Source organism: Piliocolobus tephrosceles, chromosome X, assembly GCF_002776525.5.
Source record: "Piliocolobus tephrosceles isolate RC106 chromosome X, ASM277652v3, whole genome shotgun sequence".
NCBI lineage: Eukaryota > Metazoa > Chordata > Mammalia > Primates > Cercopithecidae > Piliocolobus > Piliocolobus tephrosceles.
In genome coordinates this window covers 67,712,938-67,739,823 of record NC_045455.1, presented here as the reverse complement: position 1 = coordinate 67,739,823, position 26,886 = coordinate 67,712,938, and the positions used below count along the sequence as shown (strand labels likewise).

The 26,886-nt window shown below is 38.0% G+C and overlaps 1 protein-coding gene across 4 annotated transcripts in view; it reads right to left on the bottom strand.

Annotated features, from left to right (window-relative positions):
- Window positions 1-26,886, bottom strand: part of CAB39L (calcium binding protein 39 like) — a 127,952-nt gene that overhangs the window by 27,598 nt on the left and 73,468 nt on the right. For all 4 annotated transcript variants that reach the window (XM_023187404.3, XM_023187406.3, XM_023187405.3 and 1 more), the window contains 4 exons: window positions 22,820-22,938; window positions 13,490-13,658; window positions 6,909-6,968; window positions 2,453-2,518 (listed from right to left, as the gene is read on the bottom strand). In XM_023187404.3, the coding sequence (XP_023043172.1) occupies window positions 2,453-2,518; window positions 6,909-6,968; window positions 13,490-13,658; window positions 22,820-22,938 (414 nt within the window). The remainder of the gene's footprint in view (window positions 1-2,452; window positions 2,519-6,908; window positions 6,969-13,489; window positions 13,659-22,819; window positions 22,939-26,886) is intronic.

The following is a 26,886-nucleotide window of genomic DNA, read 5'->3' as shown; positions in this document are numbered from 1 at the left end:
ATGAGTTTCTACACAAAGGAGAAACTCAATAAAAAGTGCCGGATGGCTGGCTGAGAAATGGCCTCCCCAGTAACACGCAGTGAGGACGCAAATACAAAGGAAACCAGGTCATGGCTGATGCAGGATGGTGGGCAAAGTAAATTGACAAAAAATGTCACACAAAACAGATTGACTTTACTGTGTTAGTTTAAAATTATACTCCAAATTTAGAAGCAAATGCATCTTTCTATGAATGCCATCATCTTGACATGTAAAAATAACACAAGTATGTGACACTATATCCCAAACCTAGAAAAAAATAGGAAAAAATAAAAATACAAGTGTGATGTTTAGCAAGCTGGACCACCATATGAGTTGCTGCGCTAAAAACAGTCAGTTTTAGCAACTGCTGGAAACATTCTTTTTGTGGGATTCTAAGTGGGATCTGAAGGGCAGAGATACAACTCTAGTCCACATCTCCCTTCCCTCAGGGGCTCTCCCACCTCCCCTTGGGCACATGGCTGCTTCCAGGCACCATTCCACTGAGGGAGAGAGGGCCACTCATAAATGGATGTGGTCTTACTCTGTTGGGTTCACTGTCATTTCCACAGCCAGTTAATAGGTGCATATCCTCAAGTAGCAGATGTAACTGGGTTTCACACACACACACACACACACACACACACACACACACACACACACACACACAAACACCCTTATCAAAGGCATCTTAATTTTTCATAGATTTCGCCCTCTGTTTAAAGATAAACTTATCAGAGACTTCACTGATCATCTAGCTGCTCTGGTACACACACGCCCCTATCTCCCAAGTCGCCGCTTTCTGCCTCCTTTCCCTACTTTTCTTTTTAGTACTTAAAACCATCTGAAAACTATGGATTTATTTGTGTATTTGTCTATTGTCTGCTTTCCACCAACAGAATGTGAGGCCCAGAGCTGTTCTTGGCTGTCATGATATGTCTGCAGAATGAGCACATAAATATTTGTTGACTAAATGGAATGTCTTATTACCTCCCTCACACCTCCTTCTCCAATAATTCATCAAACTATGCTATTTACGGGTAATTGAGAATTGATTTTATTTTTGTTTCCAGCTAGCTGCATCGTCTTTTAATCTCTTGCCAGATTCTGTTTCAGTGTAATCCTGGCAGTATTTTAGAAAAGCAAAATTTCGTATATGTGATCATGTAGTCTTCTGACATATCTGTTTGTTAGAGTTGATTTTTAAAAAACTTTCTCTTCTAATTCTTAGGGAATGACCATGTTTCACATTTCAGAATCTCTTCTGTAAATATAATGTGAACATGTCATGTTAAGTAGTGGAAGTCTTTTAAGCAACCTACAGGAAAACACTGACTGACGTGAATGCTCAAGGAATGGGACCTGGTGATGAAATATGGTATAAAAAATTCTTTAGGAAAATATGTTACAAATCTGGGAGATAAATGCTTCCCATAAAACAGAAGCCCCATAACATTTCAACTATATAAACATAATTTGATAGTAAAAAAATTATTTTATACTCAAAAATACAGATATTAAGAATTTATCGGCCGGGCGCGGTGGCCCAAGCCTTTAATCCCAGCACTTGGGGAGGCCGAGATGGGCGGATCACGAGGTCAGGAGATCGAGACCATCCTGGCTAACAAGGTGAAACCCCGTCTCTACTAAAAAATACAAAAAACTAGCTGGGCAAGGTGGCGGGCGCCTGTAGTCCCAGCTACTCAGGAGGCTGAGGCAGGAGAATGGCATAAACCCGGGAGGTAGAGCTTGCAGTGAGCTGAGATCCGGCCACTGCACTCCAGCCTGGGCGACAGAGCGAGACTCCGTCTCAAAAAAAAAAAAAAAAAAAGAATTTATCAATTGCAGTGCTTAAAACTTAGAGGGAAGGTTGACTTTTTGCATTTTACATGTCTTTTTTTTTTTTTTGAGATGGAGTTCCACTCTTGTTGCCCAGGCTGGAGTGCAATGGCGCGATCTTGGCTCACTGCAACCTCCACCTCCCAGGTTCAAGCGATTCTCCTGCCTCAGCCTCCTAAGTAGCTGAGATTACAGGCGCCTACTACCACGCCCAGCTAATTTTTGTATTTTTAGTAGAGATGAGGTTTTGCCATGTTGGCCAAGCTGGTCTCAAACTCCTGACCTCAGATGATCCGCCCACCTCGGCCTCCCAAAGTGCTGGGATTACAGGTGTAAGCCAAGATGCCTGGCCTCAGCAGAAATATTCTAAATTTTACTTATCAGGCACTTACATTGTTACTTCCAAAAGCAAGACAGGACACTTACATTATTTTGCTATAAAATACAGTCATAACATAAAACATAGTAAACACTTCTCAAGTTATAAAAAAAGATATTTTAATTTTTCCGTGTTTACTCATATACTAATAGACCCATCATTTGCTAATGAGATATCAACTTACGGGGACACTGACTTAAAGAAATTTGATATTACCTTTAAAGACTGTCTCTTAGTAACATAATTCTCAGACTGAAGCAATTTCTCATAGTCTTCAAAAATCTAATGAAAAGAAAATACACATTAGAGTGTAAAAGCAGCAGTGGATTCTCCGTATTAGGTTAGCTTGCTTGCTTCTTCGGGAGCAAATTCCCAACTTCTGGCCATTTTACCATCCTTCTTTACATGTGAAGACACTGCGGGGAGGTCAAGAATTATAAGAGATATCGTTCCCTATTTTATTTTAGTTCTGTGAATTAGAAATTGAATAGATAAAAACTGAGTAATTTTGAGTCCTTCCCATAAATCATTTTGAACAAAACTTCTAGTAAAAGTTGCAAGAGAACTCATTTTATGCCATTTTAAAGAAATCTTTATGTAAGTAGCCTTGCTGGTGGCTATGGGTCCACAATTTGGGAAAATATTAAATACACTTAAGGCTTCACTTGGCAAGCCATAAAGAATCAGACTGTTCAATTCACTGCATAAACAGATAAAGAACGAGGCAACCTTTGTTGCATGACGGCCCAACTGTTCTCTCTGGAGCACTTCGCTCTCACTGGAAGCTGGGGACACTGGTGCATGAAGTCCTGTTTCCTGTTTCCTAACATGGTCACCAAACATGGCCTAGCCCTTCAGTTTAACACAGAGTGCTGACATCTGGGGAGGCTCAGCATTCACCTCCACCAGGTGTGGGCACACAGCTCAGAGAGCACTGAAGTGGGAGGAACGAGCGCAGCTAGGATGGAGGGCAAGAGATCAGGAACTGAAGAGGGTGACAAACTCCCAGCCCTCAGAGAGTCAAGTGCGAGGGGAGTATGTGTGCTGCTGTGTAATGAGGGCAAGCTGTGCACACTGACAATCACCGATAGAGAATAAAGTGAAAAGTAAAAACACAAAGGTGTAGCTCACATTAAAATCACAGTAATTATACTCTTTAACATGAATGACTTATTTATTCTATCCTGAAACACAAGGAGAATTTTGTGGATCATTAAATGCATCAGACAAGCCTTGTGATAAATTTGAACAGTAAATACAAAATGCAAATACATGTATATGGTATGACCCTACTCCCCAGTCCACTAGCTTTATTACTTTAGAGTCATGCATCATGTGCTCCAGTTTCATGGTGTATGGCTAAAGAAATACCAGCTAAAAAAGTCTGAAAGGTTTGAAGGGGCATGAGTTCTCAGAGCTCGTATTCAGGCCAATGCAGGAGCCTCAGCAGCTGTGAAATTACTAAATTACACAAGAAGTGACATATGGATGTAAAAACAAAATTAGGTAAATAAGGTGTCAAAGAGAATGAATTTATTAGTCTCTCAAATTGTCATGTATTATACCTGAATGCAAAGTGTTACTGCACAACACATTTACCTCATTCATTCTATAGGAAAAAATAGTAATTAGTTGATATTGTAGATTTTTCCATATTATCTTAGCCTTTTAAAAATTTCATTTCTTATAAATGTGACATCTAATGAATCTTTCCTTAACATTCCATTTAGCATATATAGTTACTAAACAACCAAACTATGTATTAACAGTTCATTTCCTAAATTCAAAAACAGACAATTTTCTTTTTCTTTTTGAGACCAAGTCTCGCTCTATCTCCCAGGCTGGAGTGCTGTGACACGATCTCAGCTCACTGCAACCTCCACCTCCTGGGTTCAAGCAATTCTCTGCCTCACCCTTCCAAGTAGGTGGGATTACAGGCACCCGGCACCACATCCGGCTAATTTTTGTATTTTTATTAGAGACAGGGTTTCACCATCTTGGCCAGGTTGGTCTTGAACTCCTGACCTCGTGATCCACCCACCTCTTTCAGTCTTTACATTTTGGGATGCCTCTGGCAATAAAAATTATTCTCCTTGCAGTAGAATGAGGTTATCAGAGGCTAAGGAAGGTAGGAGGGAGTGGGGATGAAGAGAGGTTGGTTAATAGGTATAAAAATACAGTTAGAAGAAATAAGTTCTAGCATTCAACAGCACAGTAGGGTGACTATAGTTAATAATCTACTGTATATTTCAAAATAGCTAGAAGAGAAGATTTGCAAAGTTCCCAACACAAAGAAACGATAAATATTTGAGGTGACGGGCATCCTGATTACCCTGATGTGATCATTACAAATTGTATGCATATATCAACATATCCGATATACCCCATAGACATGTATAATTATTTTGTATCAACTTAAAAAATCATTCTCCCATCACACTTTACACTTAAAACAAATACTCTAGTTGATTCTATGGCTATTTCCTTTATAACCTGAGGACATAAAAATCACTTTTGATTTTATAATTATATTGCTAAGTCCTAATCTTAAATTGAAGGACACAGGCAAACATAAAATTTATTTTACTTATAATTAAAAGACAAGTAGTTAAATATTTGTGATTTGAATGTGTGAAGATATACTATTGATAGGTAGAGTAGGCCACACCTCAGCATTCAGGAGTATGTTGCAACTTTTGTCTGGGATATAAATGATTCAGAGACTCCTTGAGGACTATTATTAATATTTGTTTGCTACCACTGGTCCATATGCCTCTTATGTGCCCAACTATACTGCATACTGTAGGGAAGGCATAAAGTCATAGTTATCATCAAAAATGTACTTCTTTTTGTAAGTACATATAATTTAATTCAATACTAAAGATTTCAATCAATAAAGTTACTTTACCTTAATTTGCTTATTACTACCATAAATATCATATATACATGAAATTGTTTTTTGCTTTTAACAGACAAAGATAAAAAAATCCACCCATCATACCATATATATAAACATTTAGAATTTCTTGGTTTGGACATCAGTAATATAAATAGTTAAGTGCTTCTTTAAGACAGCAGATTACATTCCTGCTGTTATGTGTCAGGCACTAGACTGGGTGATGGGGATAGAGTAGTAACATTAGCTAACACATGTAAAAATGCCAAAAATCCCAGTAAAAAATAACTCTGGCTGTTGCTAGGATGAGGATCAGAGACTCCACCCTTCCCTAAGTCCTAGTTTAGATGCATGCTCTCCAACATAGGGCCATATGTGACTACTGAGCACTTGAAATGTGGCTAGTCCAAACTGAGATGTGCTCTAAGTGTAAAATACACACCAGATCTCAAAGACTCAGCATGAAAAAAGAATGTAAAATAGCTCTATCATTTTTCACTTCATCTTAGCCAAAAGACTGAGAAGCGATGATCATTTTCCATATTGATTGTACATTGGAATAACATTTTTGATATGTTGGGTTAAATAGATTATTAAAATTAATTTCACCTGTTTCTTTTTACCTTTTTGTGTGGCTAACTAGAAAATTTTAAGTTACACAGTGGCTCTCATTTCTGGCTTGCATTATGTTTCTACTGGACAGCACTGAGCTAGAGCATCTGAACCAACACTAGAACAAAACATGTAAAGTTTTCCTTTACATGTTTGTGCTATATTATACTTTAATCATGCTGCTTCTATTGCTTATACATTTAGTAAAAGCATAGTTGCTCTTGGGTGGATCTGTCACCACCAAATGTCTGATACTGCATTAGGTATTAGGAAATTAGTAACAATGATTAAAAACTAATACTGAGTGCTTACTCTGGTCCTGTGCTAAAAACTTTAAATCTTGTCAAATTCCCTCAACAACTGTATGATGCAAGTATTATTACTATCCTCATTTTGCAGTGGGTGTAGTAACCTGCCCAGGGCCACACAGTTAGTAAGGAGGCAGGTCTTAAAGCCAAGCAAGCATGCAGACTCTAAAGTCCATACTGTGCTCTTAACCCTGTGTCCTGCAGATAAGATTCTTGCCTCTTAGAGGGTGCAAGGGCCAGCCAGAAAGATACAGACACACCATAATAATACAAGGTGAAAAATAAGAGGGAGCCAGAGAGAGAAAGAGAGAAGGGGACAGGAAGGAGAGGAGAGAGGAGAGAAGAGAGAGAGAGAGAGAGATACATGTTTTGGGAGCAGTGAGATTAGGGTAAGCTTTCTAAACAGTCATATTTCAACCAAATCTCGAAAGAATGAGTTGGATTCACTGTCAGGGAAGGGAGTTGCAAGATAAAAAATATTTTTGGTATTTTTACTACTAAGTAAGACTAACTATCAACAAAGTAAAATGATTTATTTTAGTGAGGGTGGGGTTCTCTTCCTTTTGGAGTTACCCACTGCCTCCTAAGAGCAACATCTAAGCAAGCAGGTGCTAGTCATTTCTTGGAGCTTCAGAACACAACAGGAAGAGATGTGAAAAAGGTGAAAGCCCTGACCTCCCGCCATCTCAATTTTCCATAAAGTTTCCTGATCACCTGGTTTCCAGGTAGACAAATCAGGAGTATGGCTGAATACGATTGATTTCTCTTGTGGATAATACATAAGGGCAATTGCTCATAGATCTAAGAGAGAGGGAGAGAGAAAGCGGGAAAGTCTTTAAAAATGATTTCTACTTACAGTGTCATAATTTTGTTCTAAGAAGTCTGCTACCAACAATTTATGTCTGGTTAGTAAATCCTAGAAAAAGAAAAACCAAGTGAAACAAAATTGTTATAGCTATTAATATTACAACTGTCTCCTTTCTAAGGTTTAATAACACATAAAAGTTGCAGAAGAACATTTTCATTTACACCACAAAATTATTTCCATTCCTAGCTTAGCCTAAGATGTGAAATACAAGTTTGTTTCATGTTAGAAAAGAAAAACCTTAGTGTTAAACCTAGTGTTTCAAATTCATATTGTTAGATGTATGATAGAAATAATTTAACTGGTGAAACAATTGGAACTTGAGATGAGTTGACAACTTTTTTTTTTTTTTTTGAGATGGAGTCTCGCTATGTTGCCCAGGCTGGAGTTGCAGTGTCGCTCTGTCGCCCAGGCTGGAGTGCAGTGGTGCAATCTCAGCTCACTGCAAGCTCTGCCTGCCGGGTTCATGTCATTCTCCTGCCTCAGCCTCCCAAGTAGCTGGGACTACAGGCGCCCGCTACCACGCCCGGCTAATTTTTGTTTTTGTATTTTTAGCAGGGACGGGGTTTCACCGTTTTAGCCAGGATGGTCTCGATCTCCTGACTTCGTGATCCGCCCACCTCGGCCTCCCAAAGTGTCTTAACAACTTTTAAAATGAAGGCGCTTCGGATACTGGAAGCATAGGACTGACATTTAGCAGTGTCAAACCAGTATTGTTCCCGCTCTTGGATTAATGGGATGTGAGGTGGTATGCAAGTTACTAAGTAGCACAATGCATCCTTTCAAAATTGAAGATGAGTGGCCCTATCTTATGGCAGATATAAACTTGCAGAAAACTGAACGAAAGCATGAAGAAACATTTTGACTGTCTTCAACTCATACCTAAATTATATCCCTAATTCACCTTAATGTTGTAGGAAAACAAGCCTCACTTAATCCCTTTTATATGCTTAGAGGCTAAATACCCTGTCTAGGTGCCATGAAAAATTTAATTAAAAACATAACAAGAATTTAAAAGTTTTCCAAAACACATTCTTTTACTTTAATACATATTTAATTAAAATTTCCTAAAAGCATATAGAAGGTACACAACATAACCTCACAAAGAAAAGGTAGATAACAACCATAATAAAACCCACTTATTTCTACTTTAATTTTTTTAAAAAGTAAAATATTTAAAGCATTGGATACTACAATTTTCAAGTTCAAAAATAATAAGTGTGACTCTTAATTCCCTATTGCTATCACACAACTTGATCAACCACTGGCCCTATCAGTTGGAAACGTGGTTCTTTCCCCCCCGCCCCCCTCAGTGGAGCAGAGCACTCATTACTGTTCTGAAACTGAAGTTCTAAAATGGAAAACCATTTACAGGCGTTCCACTCCCGCCCTGTCAAAGGTCTTGATTCAAGCTAGTTCCTACATCAGGGGACCCTTGAAAGAGTAAGGTAGTTCCACAGGATCCTTTGAGGTCCCTACTCTTTTTTGTAAAGGATAATATTGGTGTCGTATTTTCAAGCACCCCTCCCCTAACATCATAGAAACCCCATGAGCAGTAATAGGAATCTTCTGAGCTGAACCAGGCTAGAGGGAGCCCCCTCTATGGGCTGCAGCAGACACTGTGGATTGCTGCACCCGTGGGAGTTCTCCACCTGCTTCAACTATCATCAGCCTTGAAAGTGAGGCCTGGGTTCCCCACACTGCAGGCCCAGTGCACACAGCTCCAGTGGCAACAAAAAGAGCAGGCTGCAGATCAGTGCTGCCTAGAAAGGTTGTGTCATACATGAGTGTTACCCCAAAGAAAAAGGGATCAGGAGGGAGTTAGGTTAAAACCAACATTTTCAAATTCCAAGGGCAAAAAAAAACCTTGAAACAGCTTAAAAATCCAGTATTAGGAAACCATAATAGGGTGGGGTAGAATTCCTCCAGAATATATATATATATAACAAGAGTTTATATATATATAAAATGGATACAGTCAATAAACAATGCGCACATTCCCTCTCTCACACCCACATTTCCACTCCAGTGTGTGATAGGATTGATACATAGATATACCTTCCAATTTTTGTACACAATAAATGTATGTACAAACCACATATACATACACACAAGTTTAAGTACACAGAATACAGAGATAAATATAATCGCTGCATTATAGATCACATAACTGAGTGAAAAAATAAAATAAAAACAGCTAGGATCCTACCCAAGAAGGAAAAGACAGAAAATTGTGAAGGAAAATAAAGTTCAAACTCTAAAGAATTTAGAATTTAAAAGTCTTATTTCAAATAGTGTACTCTTTCATCCTACCTCCTAACAATTCTGTTTTGAGAGGCCTACGTTTTGCATAGTATAACTATTATGCTGAAAATCTGATATCGATATTTTTAATGAATACTGCTTGGGAGAAACTCGGGGTGGAGTGAGAGAGACAATTGCAGGGACATAAAAGGCTGAGGAGCCAGTGACAGCTGCTGTTTAGAGGGCTGACTGTGCTGGGGAGTGAACCGAGCACTTTGCAAATGCAGTTTCTGATCTTCACAAGTCCGTGAAAAAGGGATGATTTTCTTCATTTCAGATGTGGAAAATAAAACGCAAAGGTTAACTAAATTGCTCAAGGACATCCAGCTTATCAGGTGGCAGAGAAAGACGGAATTCAAACCACTTCTATTATGGGAATTTTTAGAGGGAGGGATGAAAGAGATTATGGTTGTAAGGAATCCTTTTTTGGGAAAGGACTTTTGGTAGAAAAATCTATGCCAAAATCATAAACTGACAATGTTACAATATTAATAACTAAACTGAGCAACAGTCCCTTTAGGAGCTTAAAACCAAAAAGATTAGAGCAGGAGATTATAAAAACCCAAAGCCAATGTCAAAATCAAGTAAATCAACCAAACAAACAAAACTCTTTGAAACCAGCTACTTAAAAAAAAAAAAAAAAGTGATTTATTTGTTACATTATATTAACCATAAGCATTTGGTAAAATATAGAAAATTGGTGTTTCCAATACTGGCAGCACACTAGAAAACTTTTTATGATTATTTAGATTTTAAAGGATTGACTTAAATTCAATGGAAAATTGGCTTAAATACAAATCAAAACATCATTATTTTTGATTCAATATTGTTGCTGAAAATTAAATTGGGCTGAATATATGACAGCAAAAAATTACTACCAAGTATATTTTTTTTCTATCAAATGTTTAAAAACCTTTGGGGAAATTTTCAGAAATACATATTAAGTATTTGCCTTCCCCCTCTATTGGCGTTTGTTCAATGTTTGTAATTATATGAAGGCTTACTTGTGTTTTTTTCAAAAATGAATTTACTTGTTTCCATGACAGCGAAGAGCCATCTGATAGGAAAGGGAAAAAAAATGGGACTGTAGTGTCTATTATTAGCAAACACCTCCTTAGTAGTTTAAACACAGACATTTTGGTGGAAAGAAATGGAATCATCCTTTGTATCTAATGTCATTCTTCACGTTGGATGCAACCGAGGCCTATCTCACCACTAGCTCTAGATCCACCTTTTTGGGGGCTTCGTCTCTAGCTGCTGTACAATTTTTGTCTTCCTGGGTAAGACACAGCCACTCCTGAGATTTCCAACACTCCTGAGCCCGGAGTCATGCTGCCCTCACCGCCCCTCCCTCCACCCAGCAGTCACTTCCAGGAATCTGTTCCCAAACCCTTCCTCCTTCTTTTCCTTCCTTCCTTCCCTCACTTGGCTGTTCTCCCAAAATTTCGGTTTCCTTACTCCAAGCTTCCCACTGTTTATACTCTGCCTCTCATTAATTTCCCTTCTTCCCTTCTCTTTCTTTCCCTGGCCCTTTTCTGTCTACCCAGACCTCCCCTGTGGGCTCCTTCTCTCTTCCCTGCTTTCCTCAGGGAGACTATAGGAGGCTGGCAGGCTGAATGGAGGCCTGTGGACACGGGAGCAGGCTGCGAACTCCTTCCCTTCAAACCCGGAAGCTAGAGGGCTTTTGTTTGTTGCAGGTTTGCCTGAGGCATTGGGGAAATGATGGCATTGCGGTTCCTTTCCTTTGTTGTCTCAGGCAATTCAGTGCTGATCCGAAAACGCACACCCTCCTGCTTATGACAACAAAAGTGCCACAGTGGCCTGGCCTGGCGCAGTGGCTCATACCTGTAATCCTGGCACTTTGCAGGGGCCAAGGCGGGCGCATGGCTTGAGGTCAGGAGTTCAAGACCAGCCTGGCCAACAGGGCAAAACCCCATCTCTACTAAAAATGCAAAAATTAGCTGGGCATGGTGGTATGCACCCGTGGTCCCAATTACCTGGGAGGCTGAGGTAGGAGGATCACCGGAGCCTGGGAGGTCGAGGCTGCAATGAGCTGAGATTGCACCACTGCACTCCAGCCTAGGTGAGGGAGTGAGACCTTGTCTCAAAAAGTGCTGCAGTTAACTGGGCTCACCCTGCTCCTAGGCAGCTGTTAACAACTAGCTGCTGCTGCTTAAGCCTGCCCTGGAATCCACCCCCAGCCCACCCCAAGTGGCTTCCAAATATTCCCATCATTATCAAACAGTATTCTCCCTCCAGAGTTCTTGTCAATTAGATTTTCCTTTGCTCCCTGTATTTCCAGAGATGGCCTGGTTGCCTTTACAGATCATGTCCCAGGCAGCTGCCAGTACTTGCCTCCCCCTTAACCACCCACCACTCTTTGGTCTTCTCCAACACAACAAATCTAATGGCCCAGCTGCAGGCTCCGCCTCCACAGAGACCATGCCCCGTCCCTCACCCTCTGCCAGGCATTCTTCTCCCTAAGTCCCAGCTTCCTCCTGCCCCACTGACATCTCCCGCCCTTTACCACTCTCTGACACTCTCTCACACTTTCTGTGACCATGTGAGCTAATATATCTTTCAACAGATTTATGGCACCTTCTTAGAACAGGCTGGGTAATTTCCTAGTCTGCAGACAACAGGGAGTTTTCAGCACAGCAAACCACTGCTTTCCCCTTTTTCCACCTCTGGAGAGCTATTTAAAAGAACTATTTATCATCTAAGTCACAGGCAACTTTCAATCACTGTTCATAAAGTAATAAGATTGGAGTATGTATTAATATTAGTAGATGGACTATATCAATATTATTGAAATACATATTTAAGATAATATATAAAAAATAAAAATTAATACATGGATTACAATTAAGAAAACGTGTAAAAAAAGTTACATATGTATATCCTGAAAAAAGTATAAATTAATTTGGAGTTATGTAGATAGAACAATTAAATTGCTAAAATGCTTTTAAAGAAATGAATCTGAATACGTATATATACATTTAAATGAGTCTTATCTACTTTTTCGACCTGAAAACCTGTTTTTTTTCAATGATGCTGTTACATTGTCAGTTTATAACATTTTCTGAACTCCTCTTCTAAAATGGCTTCAGAGCTGATTTGGTAGACATTAAAGAAAATCATATCTATTTTATTTCTATTTATATCTTAAAATTATTTTTATTATAATTATTATCCCCCCAAAATAATTCTAGCTAACTTGATCACTCACTTTATACACGAACAGGAATGTCAAATAGGCTTTTGTTTCCAAAACTTTTATCTGTCCTTGAAAGATAAAAGTTTGCCATTACTGAAAAATGAGCATGTAATACACATTGATACCAACTTCAATATATGTTAAATAATAGCAGGATGATAAGCCTAAGTAACTGATTTTCTAAAATAGAAACCATGAATGTAACATCACTCATTAAATGAATAAGTTTTGTTATGTTTGTCTGCAAATTAGCTGCACTCTTTTCTGATACAATCTCTGAATATTTTTTTTTGGATGATAAAATACAGAAACCAAAAGTAAAATGGTTGTCAGGGGCTGGAGGGAGGAGGAAATGGGGAGTTATTGTTTAATAAGTATAGAGGTAGAGTTTGAATTTTTCAAAATAAAAAGGTTCTGGTAGTTGGTTACCTAACAATGTGAATATACTGCATCCTACGATTTCCTACATAGTGACAAAGTAGATAATACATGATCAAACTATAGATGATTATGAAAAAACGACAGTATAATTTATTACTGTTTTGTTTCACCATGTGGACATTTAAAAATTACATTCATAAAATAACATGATGTCTTTCACATTCAAAGATGTAATTCTCCATCTCCCTTCACTACCTAGTTCCTTTCCCCAGAATTAATCACTGTTGCTGTTTCCTATGCATCCTTGCAGAGGTATTCAGTGCATATATACGTTAAGTGGAAGCTTAGGCCCCGTAATCTGTTTTTAACATAAATGGCAGCATGCCACACACACACAGCGCTACATATTCCTCTTGCCACGTAACTGTATATACTGGAATTCAGTCCATTTGAGCTTGTGACAAATAGTTTGAGCTGTTTTCCTGCAATAGGACAGACTGGCCTCATGAACTGCATTCTATTTACAGATGCCTCTTATGATCCACGTCATACAAGGTTGGCTACGCTGAGGGCTAGGAAATAAAATTTTTTGCTTTTTAAAATTAAATTGCCTCTGCAGAGGCCAAGTGACTATAAATTGACCTAGCTGCTTTGGGAAAAAAAAAATTACCTTAAAAGTAGCAAAGGCATCTGAAGCAATATCAAATGTTGACAACTCCACATACTTAAAGAAATCTCTGAATTGATTAGAAAAGAGGAGGATTTTGGCAAGCGGTTCATGTCGAATACATTCTCTCAGCATAATCCCACAACGTAAGGCAATCTGTGGGGCTTCATATCTAAAGCGTAAACAAGAGAGAAATAGAGAATTTTGTTATCCTATTAAAATAATATTAATGGCATCAAAAGAACCATTTCAATACTGCTGTTAATGGAAACACACATACCACTTGTCACGGTTCATTCAATACCCTCTGAAGATCTACTATGTGCCTGGAACTATTCCAGACATATTCCGGAGTTTGAGTGTATTCTGAAACACTCAGATACACTCAAATATGAACGTGGTGACAGCTGGGGGTAGGGGGGATGAGGCAGAATGTAAACAATGAAAAGATAATTTCATATATTGAGAAGTGCTGTGAAAACTGATGACAACGAAATACGCCACATTATAAAGGTGACTACTTAATTGTGTGTGTGTGTGTGTGTGTGTGTGTGTGTGTTATTTCACTTTAGACTTAAGTTATTTCACTTTAGACTAAAGTAAAGGGCAAAATGTTCCAAGCAAAGGGAAGTAACTGTGCAAAGTCTCCATGGCAAGAACAGGCCTGGCGAAACAGAGAAGGAGAAATAAGGCCTGCATGATTTGATTGTAGGGGAAGAACCGCGAGTGGTGTGAAATGAGGCAGGGGTGGAGAGAAGGGGCAGGGGCCAGGTCAGATACAGCTTTGTCAGCTAAGGTAAGTAGTGTGGTTTTATTTTAAGTGTAACAGGAAGCCTTTGGAGAGTTTAAAGAAAGAAATTGACAAGGCTAACTTATGATTTAAAAAGATCACTCTGGCTTCTTGTTGAGAATGTCTGTAAAACCGCGGGAGACATATAAGAATGGGAGCAGAACCCAGGAGAGGGAACAAGGGCTTGGCGTGGGGTGGCAGGAGCAGAACAGAGGACTAGGCAGGTGATGGATACTGTTTGGAGGAATAGTCAACAGGACTTGCTGATGATGTAGCTGGACTTGGGTGAGGGAATAAATTTGGAAACTGAGAATTCAAGAATGATTCCTATGTTTTTGGCTTGAATCACTGGGTGGGTGGTGGTGCTATTTATTAAGATGAATAAACTAGTAGAGGAACAAGTTAGTAAAGAAATTAAGAGTTTGTGGTTGACCACATTAATTTTGAGATGGCTGATATCTAAGTAGAAATGTCTCCTTGGTAGTAGGATACCTCTATCTGGAAAAAAAATAGGGGAGACCTATATAAATATATGATTTGCATGCAATAGGTGTGGATTGATTGACTCACTTAAATCCTAAGTGGAATCATGGCTCACAGCAAAAAATATGCTAGACAAACAAAACATCTACTGTGGGAAACAATGCAGGACTGGCATACTAGATTGGTTCCGTTTCTAATACAACAACAATCTCTCAAAGTCAAATTCAATCTCTAAGTAAATTTAAGATATATTCTAGTGTGTGATAAGATTTTAAGAAAATGAATAATGCTTAGCCCAAGTACAACAAGCCCTGTATTGAAATAATACAGTTGACAATTGTGTGGTAAATACAGGAAGAATAGAACAAAGAAAGATATAGTTGTGATACACTGGGAAGTGAGCAGAGTATAGGGCCCCCCCGCCTCCAAAAATCTGGTGGGGCGTGACTGCTCACTCCTATACTCCCAGCACTTTGGGAGGCTGAGGTGGATGGACTGCTTAAGCTCAGAAGTTCGAGACCAGCCTGGCCAACATGGTTGACTTTACAAAAAATTAAAAAATAAAAAATTTAGCTGAGACCCTGACTTTACAAAAACTAAAAAAATTAGCTGGGCGTGGTGGCACACACCTGTAGTCCCAACTACTTAGGAAGCTGAGGACGGAGGATTGCTTGACCCTGGAAAGTTAAGTGAGACTCTGTCTCCAAAAAATAAAAATAAAAATAAAATAAAATTTGACCATATTTTTAAAGAGATATCATTGACCATTTCAACTGAATACTAGTTTTTATGGTACTTTTATGGTACTATAAAACTTTAAGATATTTTATTACTCATCAACTACTAGCAACAACATTTTGTTGAACAATAAGTAATAAACTATTCTTTTTTTTTTTTTTTTAATACTTTAAGTTCTAGGGTACATGTGCATAACGTGCAGGTTTGTTACATATGTATACATGTGCCATGTTGGTGTGCTGCACCCATCAACTCGTCAGCACCCATCAATTCATCATTTATATCAGGTATAACTCCCCAATGCAATCCCTCCCCCCTCCCCCCTCCCCATGACAGGCCCCACTGTGTGATGTTCCCCTTCCCGAGTCCAAGTGAGCTCATTGTTCAGTTCCCACCTATGAGTGAGAACATGCGGTGTTTGGTTTTCTCTTCTTGTGATAGTTATAGAATTTTCATGAAAGACAGATTCAAGAATAAAGATTCAATTGAAGAAACAGACGACTTTCCAATATCAAATTTACAAATATTAGTAGAAGAAACAGCAAACAAAGATACCAAGGTGGTATTTATTCATTTTTGCCCTGTTTATGCTGAATGATACTCACAAATATTATTTGAGTATTTCCTGAATAACTCGCAGTAACATTAAATGTTAATATATTCAGATAGTCATGATTCTTTGTAGAATATAAGGAATGCCAATTTATAGTGCTAGTAATTTCTCTTAATAGAAAAACTTGAAACTCAGCTACTGGCTCACAAGGAACAGTTATCAGGTGGGGTTTTATTAAAGATGTTGTAAAGAGAGGTATATGTTCTGAAATGTAAAGGAGAAAAGCGCTGTCATTTATTGATAGAGTACTCAAGAGGGTATAAAATAAAGGCTGTTGGCCTAGAGAGAAAAGAATCTAAGGGAAGGACAATTAAAATCCAGATTTATTGATTAGTAAGATATGTATGGACTTTTGTAATTTGGCCCTAACCTTAACTTTTCAGTTTCATTTCCCATCACATTCATTACTTACCTGGAGCCCCTCATTCCCTCAATTGAAATGCGCTTCTCCTTACATTCCCACGACTGAGATGCTTCTCATCTTTCAAGGCTTGGTTCAAATGCCACCTCCTCCTTGAAGCCTTTCCTAATCACTACGATTCAGGATTATTCTCTCTGCCCTTCACACTCATACAGCAGCTTGTCTGTAATTTCTCTTTAATACTTTTTTCATTCTGTATTATGTTATACTGCAGTAAATTGCTATAGGTCTATTTTCTTCACTTCATGACAATCAGTTTAATTGTTGGGGCTATGCTTTACTTATCCTGTTACCTTCTCCTCTCCTCCCCTATCCCCATCTCCATTTGGTGTCTATGTCATTGATTGCTACTTTCTCCTGCCCCTACCCCAGTCTCCAAAGAGTGCCTAGTATAATGTTTTTCACAAAGCATGCATATAATGAATTTAATGAACCTCAAACTGAAGAAATGTCTTCATACTACTCTAATGAGAGTCAAACTCTGACTTATACAAAATATGCATCATCTCTGGCCAACATTTTCTCATTTCTTAATTCAATTTCCAAACTAAGACCATCTACAAAAAGTTTCCATTCCAACTTTTGGGTATAATTAGTTCTCTTTTTCCTTTCATTTCGTGAGGCTTACTGAAACCATCTGTGAGGCACTGAGAGTTTATTCTTGAGAAACAAAACAATGTTTTAAAAAATCAAGACTCCTCTGGGTCAGGACACTTGTCATTTCATCCCAGCAGTTTGACATCTGTCATTCTGAGATTACAACTTCTTAAAGTTAGAAATACATAAGGATATACAGAGATATATAGGGAATCCCAATTCTCCTCAGTACTCTTTAAGGGATTTATAATTCACATAGATCATTTCTACCTGACTACCCTCTAGTATATTGACTTTTGATAGGTTATTGCTTGCTATGTAAAGAAGTGCTCCAAAAGATAAGCATATGTTAAGTTTCAAATTCCACTAACATTAATATCCTTAGGTCTGGTAAAGAATCAATATTTATCTCACCTAGTCTACTCTACTCGTAGATAAGCTTCCTGATGGCAAGGATCCTGCCTAATTATTGCATTTCCCACAATGGCTAACCATGGCAGGTCCCCAGTAAAGGTTAATCTGATGAATGCTGAATCACTATTTCATAGAATTGAATCATATCTTCCCTGTTGATCTGTAATTTGGATCATATAGTCTGGACTATAATGAACTGTGTCAGTGTGGAGAAGGCACACAACTATCTAGGCATGCCCATCAAATAATGACAGCATAATGAAAGGTCTCTCTCAAATTCAATGAAAGCCAAAATGTAAGAGCAATGGTCTCAGTTAGCAGTGAGCTACAGTAATCATTACACAGAAAATGGTTAGAAGAATGATCTTGTGCAAGAATATTTCAATTTAAGAACAAAGATTACATTATGTAAGGGGAAAAATGACTTTTGTGATTATTGCTGGAAGTAAACAAGGCCAGGAAATACCTGGAAAACTTTTGTAAAATGTTATTCAACAAACACTTGGCCTCTTCAATATAGTCAAGAAGGTATGTTTCTAATCTAGAAACATTTGCTGACTAAAAATAATGAGTTAGGCCAGGCATAGTGGATCATGCCTATAATTCTAGCACTTTGGGAGGCTGAGGCAGGAGGATTGCTTGAGCCCAGGAGTTTGAGACAAGCCTGGGCAACATAGTGGGACCCTGTTTCTACAAAAAAAAATAATAATAATAATTAGCTAAGTGTGGTGGCATGCACTTGTAGTCCCAGCTATTTGGGAGGCTGAGTCAGGAGGATCACTTGAGCCTAGGTGAGACTATAGTGAGCTGTGATCACAGCACTACATTCCAGTACAGGCAACACAGCAAGACCCTGTCTCAATAAATAAATAAAATAATGTGTTAATTCTGTCTACCAAAAAGGCCTAGAAGTAATAACAATCCAGTGTCAATGAGCACTCCTAGCATCCAGATTGTAGTCTCTAAGAACCATTCCTCTCTAAAAATAACCAACATCCTTGGTAGAAATTTCAGGTCTTCTTCAGTAAATGTACAAGTTGGGTGGCATATCTTGTTATACCAGAAAGCAAGGAAGCTCTCACAAACTATTTTAGTGATGTTAAGAGATATCCCCTAGAAGGGGCCACAGATGGTCAACTGAGCATTAAAAAAATGTGTAGAACTAAATAAGACATATACAAAACATTCAATCAATGGATTAATCAGATACTAGAAGAGTGTGTGTGTCTGTGTACATATGTAAATATATATATATATTTATAAACACACACACATATATAAAGGCGGGTGGAGGAAGGGAAATAACTCATTAGACACCAATGAAAGTTCCTAGGGATATCTTATTTTTCTCTAAAATAATAATTAAAAGAAAAGAATTGAGCATTTATTCTGCCTCTCTGGTATGAACTGTACTTCAGAGTATTCTAACACCTGAAGCTGTGGTGGGTGAATGACAGTATTCTCTATAAAACTAGTTTAGCCGATAAAATATACAAAAGAAATGATGGAATTCAAAATTACCTTTTTGTCACCTCTAGTGAAACGACAGAATCAGGCAATGTTCATCAATGGATGGTAAAACAAGTTTAAGGTCTATGGGAAACTTTATAGTGGATTAGACTGTCACCATCTGAACCCATTGCTCAGTCTTAGTATTACTAAAAGTACATCTCCTGATGTGATGAAATATGAACTACATAGCACCATCTATAAAATAATTGCCAAAACGAAACTGCTTAAAAATTTTTATAATAAACTTAAAAAAACGGATAATTGGGAGAAATTTATGATTTTAACATCAGCCTTCTGGAACATACTGGCCACAGTTCTTTACAGATCACTGAGAGCTGTTCAGTGACCTCATTCTCAAGTTCTCTCAGTACCCTGGAATGTCATTTGCCTGAGCCAGAAGACAAATTCATTTAGAGTGAGTAAGTCCTTATTTATAATCTTTTCATAAAACTTGGGCTCCAAATCCTTTCTACCATGTTTAATACCACATATCCAGATAATTCTCTTTGATAGACAACTATCAATTGCTTTTTGTCTTATATTCTTTGTGGTTAAACTTAGGTTCTATATAGAATGTTACTATCATATTCTCATTTAATATTATTGTTTGATGTATAAATGTACCAATCAAGTTATGTCCTAGGTTTTAAAGTGACTCCACAAGAGATAATTCAGTAAAAATCCTGACTTTTAAGAAGGGCTAAATCTCTAGCATTCAGTGCTAAATTAGAAAATGGTAACAGGGGCTGGGTGTGGTGGCTCATGCCTGTAATCCCAGCACTTTGGGAGGCCAAGGCAGGTGGATCACAAGGTCAGGAGATTGAGACCATCTGGCTAACAAAGTGAAACCGGTCTCTACTAAAAATACAAAAAATTAGCCAGGCGTGGTGGCACACACCTGTAGTCCCAGCTACTCAGGAGGCTGAGGTAGGAGAATCCCTTGAACCCAGGAGGCGGAGCTTGCAGTGAGCCAAGATCACAACACTGCACTCCAGCCTGGGTGACAGAGCGAGACTCCATCTCAAGAAAAAAAAAAGGAAAGAAAATGGTAACAGGTAAAACTGATTATGGTACAACTGTTCCACTACCCTGTCCTCAAGAGCATCAACAATTCCCTCTCCCTTCACATTTGAATGGTCCTCGAATCTTCTTAAAGGTATATTAATGGAAAGGAACATGGGATTTAGTGTCAGGTCTGCATGGAAAACTAGGCTATGTCATGTATTAGCTGTACAATCTTGAGCAATATCCTTACTCTCTCTGAGTTTCAGTTTCCTCATCTGTAAAATGGTAAAAAAAAAAAAAAAAAAAAAAAAAAACCAGTATGTAGTCCTCATAGTATTTGGAAAGTAAACAATATAACATAAGTAAAACATTACAATAGCTGGCACATAGCAAACAATGAGTAAATGGTTTATACAAAACACGACGTGAAGGAATGAGTTAAAAGTTTGGGTTGAAAAACAGAGGAATAATCATTGTAATAGAGAATTAAAACCAGAGGTGTAGTCCCCAAATTGTCAATAGTGATTTCTTATGGAAAGATTATCGGATGCACTTTCTTTTTCTATTATACATTTCTAAAATGTTTTAGTTTTTAAATAATAACCATGTATTACTTTTGAATTGGAAAGAAATGGAAATGTTTTCAAATACCCATTCTCTTCATTCTCAGTATCTCCATTAAAGTTCTGTTGATAATCTCTTCCCTAGACTCTTCCAAGCTGGAATCTCAGCCTCCCACCCCATGCCATTTTCTACGTTGCCACCAGAACTCCTCATGTCTAGTCCCTGGATGACTCCATGTTGCCTACAGAATGACATTCAAACTCCCTAGTAGGACTTGGAAAGCTCTTCATAATCTGGTCTCAGTCTTTCCAACCTCATACTGCACCCTTCCCTCTGACTCACACAGAGCTCTAGTCACACCAGAATTCTTGTCATTCTCTAAACACATAAAATCTCTTATATACTTTCACCTTTCTGTGGGTTGAAATGGCAATGAACAAAGTGATCTTAGATAGCACATGCTGAAGATGACAGAACCCCCTGATGAACTAGAACATCTGCTTTGCACTATTACATGAGAAATATACTTAACTTGTTGTGAGGCCACGTCACTTTGGGGTCTATGTGTTATAGAGGCTTTACATCCCCTAACTAATACATGATACAAGGATCTTTCCCTTTCCAGAACTGAAGAAACAATTCTCCAGTAAAACAATTATTTTGTACGCAAAACCAAAGTAATCATAGTATACTACTTTGCTCACTAATAAATAATAACTACACAGTCATAATAATCTAAATGTGATTATTAAAATTTAAAATTATGGTAACATTTATTAGGAAGATAAGGGAAAGGAAATAGAATAATGGTGGCAGTAAAAAGACTATCATCTAGTTTATCTTGTCAAAGATACTGCTTAAAATTGATAAATGAAAAATTAGTATAAGCCCATTATTTGTAACACAGAGGTAAATATATGATGAAAACAATGATGAACAAATAAACAAATGAACAAATAAAAAAGATAAAAGTGGTTGTCTTTGGGTAATAGGACTGAAAAATGGAGAAGAAAGAGGCAAAGAGGCCGGGCGCAGTGACTCATGCCTGTAAACTCCAGCACTTTGGGAGGCTGAGGTAGGCAGATCACTTGAGGTCAGGAGGTCAAGACCAGTCTGACCAAATAGTGAAACCCTGTCTCTACTAAAAATACAAAAATTAGTCGTGCGTGGTGGTGGGCACCTGTAATCCCAGCTACCCAGGAGGCTGAGGCAGGAGAATTGCTTGAACCCCGGAGGCAGAGGTTGCAGTGAGCCAAGATTGCACCACTGCACTCCAGCCTGGGCAACAGAGCAAGACACTGTCTTAAAAATAAATTTAATATATATATATATATGAATATATATATATGAAAGAAAGAAAAAAGAAAGAGGCAAAGAACTATTCATTGATATATCTGATTTTTAAACAATGTATTATTTTGATACAATTAAATATTTAAAATGTACAAGAGAGAAAATGAACACAGGTGAGATGGACTAGGTATGAAACAGCAGGATTGAAAACAGGAATACAATAAAATAAAGAGATATGCTGGTTTAAGATAGTAGAGTAGAAAGACAAAGGGAGGAAGAAGATGATCTGCTGTCCTCAAGCTTTGCTACACCCAGATCTCCAGTCATTATGATTCAGAGTAGCCCCCAAATGCCCAAGAAACATTTATAAATAAGTGTACATAAAAATAATAATCAGGGATTCTATTACCTAGCTCAACTTCAGTTTTATAGCTTCCCTATAGACCCACATACATTCACCTTGGCAGATGCTAGCTACTGGAAAAACTCTCATATCTGTATTTCAGTTCCCAGAAGCAGAACATATATGTGTGTGCTTGTGCGTATATTGAAGACATTCAGTCTCATGCAGTCAGGAAAAGGGTAAGTGGGCAGCTACGAATAGGGCAGATAGGGAAGCATAAGCAATACTGTAATAGGAAGAGACAGAAATAGCAGAACTGTGGGGGAAAGGAAGGCAGTAAATGGAAACATAACATTTAGAAACATTAAGGTGCAAAGAAAGGATTTTGCTGCAGCCTAGGTAATCACAGAGACAGATCTAGAGGGCTGACCTCACGCAAGACAAATACCTTTACTGCAGTTCCAAAAGGGAACTGATCATATCTCAAATGAGGTTAATGCTATGTACTTTTAACAACTATTAAAAACTTAGCCCTACTTGAAAGGAAGCCATGTACCTACCCTTTGAGGAGCATAAACAGGATATGAGGATGAGCACTAATATACTCCACAGTAGGACTCCGAGTGCCTATCTGTCTTCTCAGGATGTTGTTAAATATCTGGGTCACATCTTTTTTTCCCTGTTAAAGAAACAAACAGCAATTAAATTGTACACTCCAAATGGATGAATTGTATAGTATGTGGAATATATACATACACACATACACACACAGACAGAAATGGTACCATCCTTTCTAATATGCAAAAAACGTTAACTTACTCTTCCCATAGACCCCTAACAAGCTGTGCATGCAAACACAGTCTACAAAATGGATGCAGCTCCTTGCCACAGGATTTGTGCTGGGGGAAATTTGACCAACTGGAAGTCCGTTTCCCACAGAGCACAGAAGGACATAAAGTGAATACAACAGAACTGAATTCTTTGTTTTTTCACTGTCTACCTTTATGCAAGAAAAAAATTATGATTATCATTTTTAAACCTTCATGAATAAGGAAGGAAAATAGATGAAGAAAATAAGATTTTAATAAAATGTAGGTTAAAATCAAATTCCTTTTTCTTATATCTACTTCCTAGTATTTTTTGCCTTCAACTTATCACTTTATTCACTCTTCTTCGCCCTAGTGCCTTGATTTAAAAAAAAAAAAAAAAAAGTGGGTTTTCCATTAGGTGGAAGTATTTAATCTAGGTGATCATAACAAATCATATCTAGCCTACAGGAATAGAAGAGATCACTGAAATCAGTGAGACAGAGGAACCAGACACAGAATCATGGATAGGGCTTCTTAGAGTCCTCATGGACAAGACCTGCACTCTCATATACCTTACAACCTGTCTAGCCTGGTTTTCCAAAAGAAATCTTGGACTGGACCCAAGTTTACTATATGAAAAATATATACAAGAATGACTGCTATGGTTTGGCTCTGTGTCCTCACCCAAATCTCATCACGAATTGTAATCCCTATAATCCCTACGTGTGGAGGGCAGGACCTGGTGGGAGGTGATTGGATCATGGGAGTGGTTTCCCCCATGCTGTTCTCATGACAGTGAATCAGTTCTCACTTGATCTGATGGTTTTATAAGGGGCTCTTTCCCCATTGTTCGTTCACTCTTCTTTCTCCTGCTGCCATGTGAAGGTCTGTGCCTGCTTCCCCTTCTGCCATGATTGTAAGTTTCCTGAGGCCTCCCCAGCAGTGTGGAACTGTGAGTCAATTAAACCTCTTTCCTTTATAAATTACCCAGTCTCAGGTATTTCCTTACAGCAGTGTGAGAACATAGTAATACAATGACATTGCATTCTCAATCAGTATGGCCCTAGTTCTGGCCGTCATCTCTCAAATGAACTATCAAAGAGCTTGCTTAAGTTACTATCTCCACTTCAAAGCATCCTCACCCTATCAGAGTGAGCTAGCTAGAAATGCAAATCTGGCCATGCCATCTCTCTCCTTAAACTCTTCAACTTCTCCCTTTTGCTTAGAACAAAGTCCAATACAAAAAGGCCAGGCGCAGTGGCTCACGCCTGTAATCCCAGCACTTTGGGAGGCTGAGGGGGGCAGATCAGGAGGTCAGGAATTCAAGACTAGCCTGACCAATATGGTGAAACCCCATCTCTAGTAAAAATACAAAAATTAACCAACTGTAGTGGTGTGCACCTGTAGTCCCAGCAACTTGGGAGGCTGAGGCAGAAGAATCACTTGAACCTGGGAGGCAGAGGTTGCAGTGAGCCAAGATCGTGCCACTGCACTCCAGCCTAGGCAACAGAGCAAGACTTCATGTCAAAAAAAAATGAAAGAAAAAAAAAGTCCAATACCTTCAATGACTTGACAGTGGCCAACTTTTCCAGTCTCATCAGCTAACTATCATTTCCAATTCCTACATCAAGTTCTATTAGCACCAAATTGCTGCACCACATATACACAATATTTTATGGTTCTATATCTTTGCCGATGCTCTTTCATTTTTCATGAACTCTGTCGTTCTTTAAGATTCAGTTCAGGAGTATTCTCCCCTGGGATGAGTGCCACTCTCTGTACTACAACCATGTCCTTTGCCACATTGATCAGTACCTCCTCTTCCCTACTACCTCTACCTCCACCTTCACAGCAGCAAATACTGAGTGCTTACTCTGTGCCAGGCACTTATGCTAAGAGCTTTACAAGTATTATCCAATTTCCACAACAACCTTATTTTTTTTAATTTCATATTCTTTTTGTTAATTTTTTTCTGGCATGCATACAACAACCTTATAATATACATATAATAAAAAAGAAAGCAAGGATTTATAATATATGTTTTATAAAATGTACAAATGTAAGTATGTATATATATATATTATAAATAAGGAAATTAAGGATTAATGAGATTGCCTAGATCTCACTGTCCTGTCAGATACTGATAAATATCTACAAGCACCAACACCATCCAAGAAAATATGACTTCAGCAATTGAACTAAATAAGACACCAGGGACCAATCCTGGGAGAACAGAGATATATGACCTTTCAGACAGAGAATTCAAAATCACTGTTTTGAGGAAACTCAAAGAAATTCAAGATAACACAGAGAAAGAATTCAGAATTCTATCATAATTTAATACAGAGATTGAAATAATTAAAAATAATCAAGTAGAAATTCTAGAGTTGAAAATGCAATTGACATACTGAAGAATGCATCAGAGTCTCTTAATGACAGAATTGATTAAGCAAAAGAAAGGATTAGTGGCTTGCAGACAGGCTATCTGAAAACATGCAGTTAGAGGAGACAAAAGAAAAAAGAATAAAAAACAATGAAGAATGCCTACGATATCTAGTGAATAGTCTAAAAAAAGCAAATCTAAGATTTTCTGACCTTAAAGAGGAGGTAGAAAAAGAGATAGGGGTAAAAAAACTTACTCTAAGAGATAATATCCGAGAACTTCCCAAACCTAGAGAAAGATATGAATGTTCAAATATAAGAAGGTTATAGAACACCAAGCAGATCTAAACCAAAGAAGACTACTTCAAAACATTTAATTCAGACTCTCAACGTAAAAAAAAAAAAAAAAAAAAAAAAAAATCCTAAAAGCAGCAGGTGAAAAGAAACAAATAACATACAATGGAGCTGCAATACATCCGGCAGCAGACTTTTCAGTGGAAACCTTACAGGCCAGGAGAGAGCGGCATGACATATTTAATGTGCTGAAGGAAACAAATCTTTTACCCTAGAATAGTATATCTGGTGAAAATACCCTTCAGGCATGAAGGAGAATTAAAGACTTTCCCAGACAAACAAAAGCTGAGGGATTTGATCAATACTAGACCCATCCTACAAGAAATGCTAAAGGTAGTTCTCCAATGTGAAAGAAAAGGATGTTAATGAGCAAGAAGAAATCATCTGAAGGTATAAAATCCACTGGAAATAGGAAGCACATAGAAAAACACAGAATAGTATAACACTGTAATGGTTGTGTGTAAACTACTCTTGTCTTAAGGAGAAAGACTAAATGATGAATCAACCAAAAATATTAACAACTTTTCAAGATATAAACAGTACAATAAGACATAAAGAGAAACAACAAAAAGTTAAAAAGCAGGGGAGGAAGTTAAGATGTAGGGCTCTTATTAGTTTTCTTTCTGTGCATTTCTTTATGTAATTAGTATTAAGTTGTCATCAGCTTAAAACAATGGGTTATAAGATGGTATATGCATGCCTCATGGTAACCTCAAATAAAATACAATGGATACACAAAAAATAAAAACCAAGAAATTAAAGCACACTGCCAGAGAAAATCACATTCACTAAAAGGAAGACAGAATGGAAGAAAAGAAGGAAGAAACAATAAAAAAAACCAGAAAACAAATAACAAAATGGCAGGAGTAAGCCCCTACTTGTCAGTAATAACACTGTATGTAAATGGACTAAAGTCTGCAATCAAAAGACACAGAGTGGCTACTTGGGAGGCTGAGGTGTAAGGATCACCTGAGCCCAGGAGGTCAACAGTTCAGTGAGCTGTGACTGTGCTACTGCACTCCAGCCTGGATGACAGAGTGAGACCCTGTCTCAAAAAAAAAAAAAAAAAAAAAAAAAAAAAA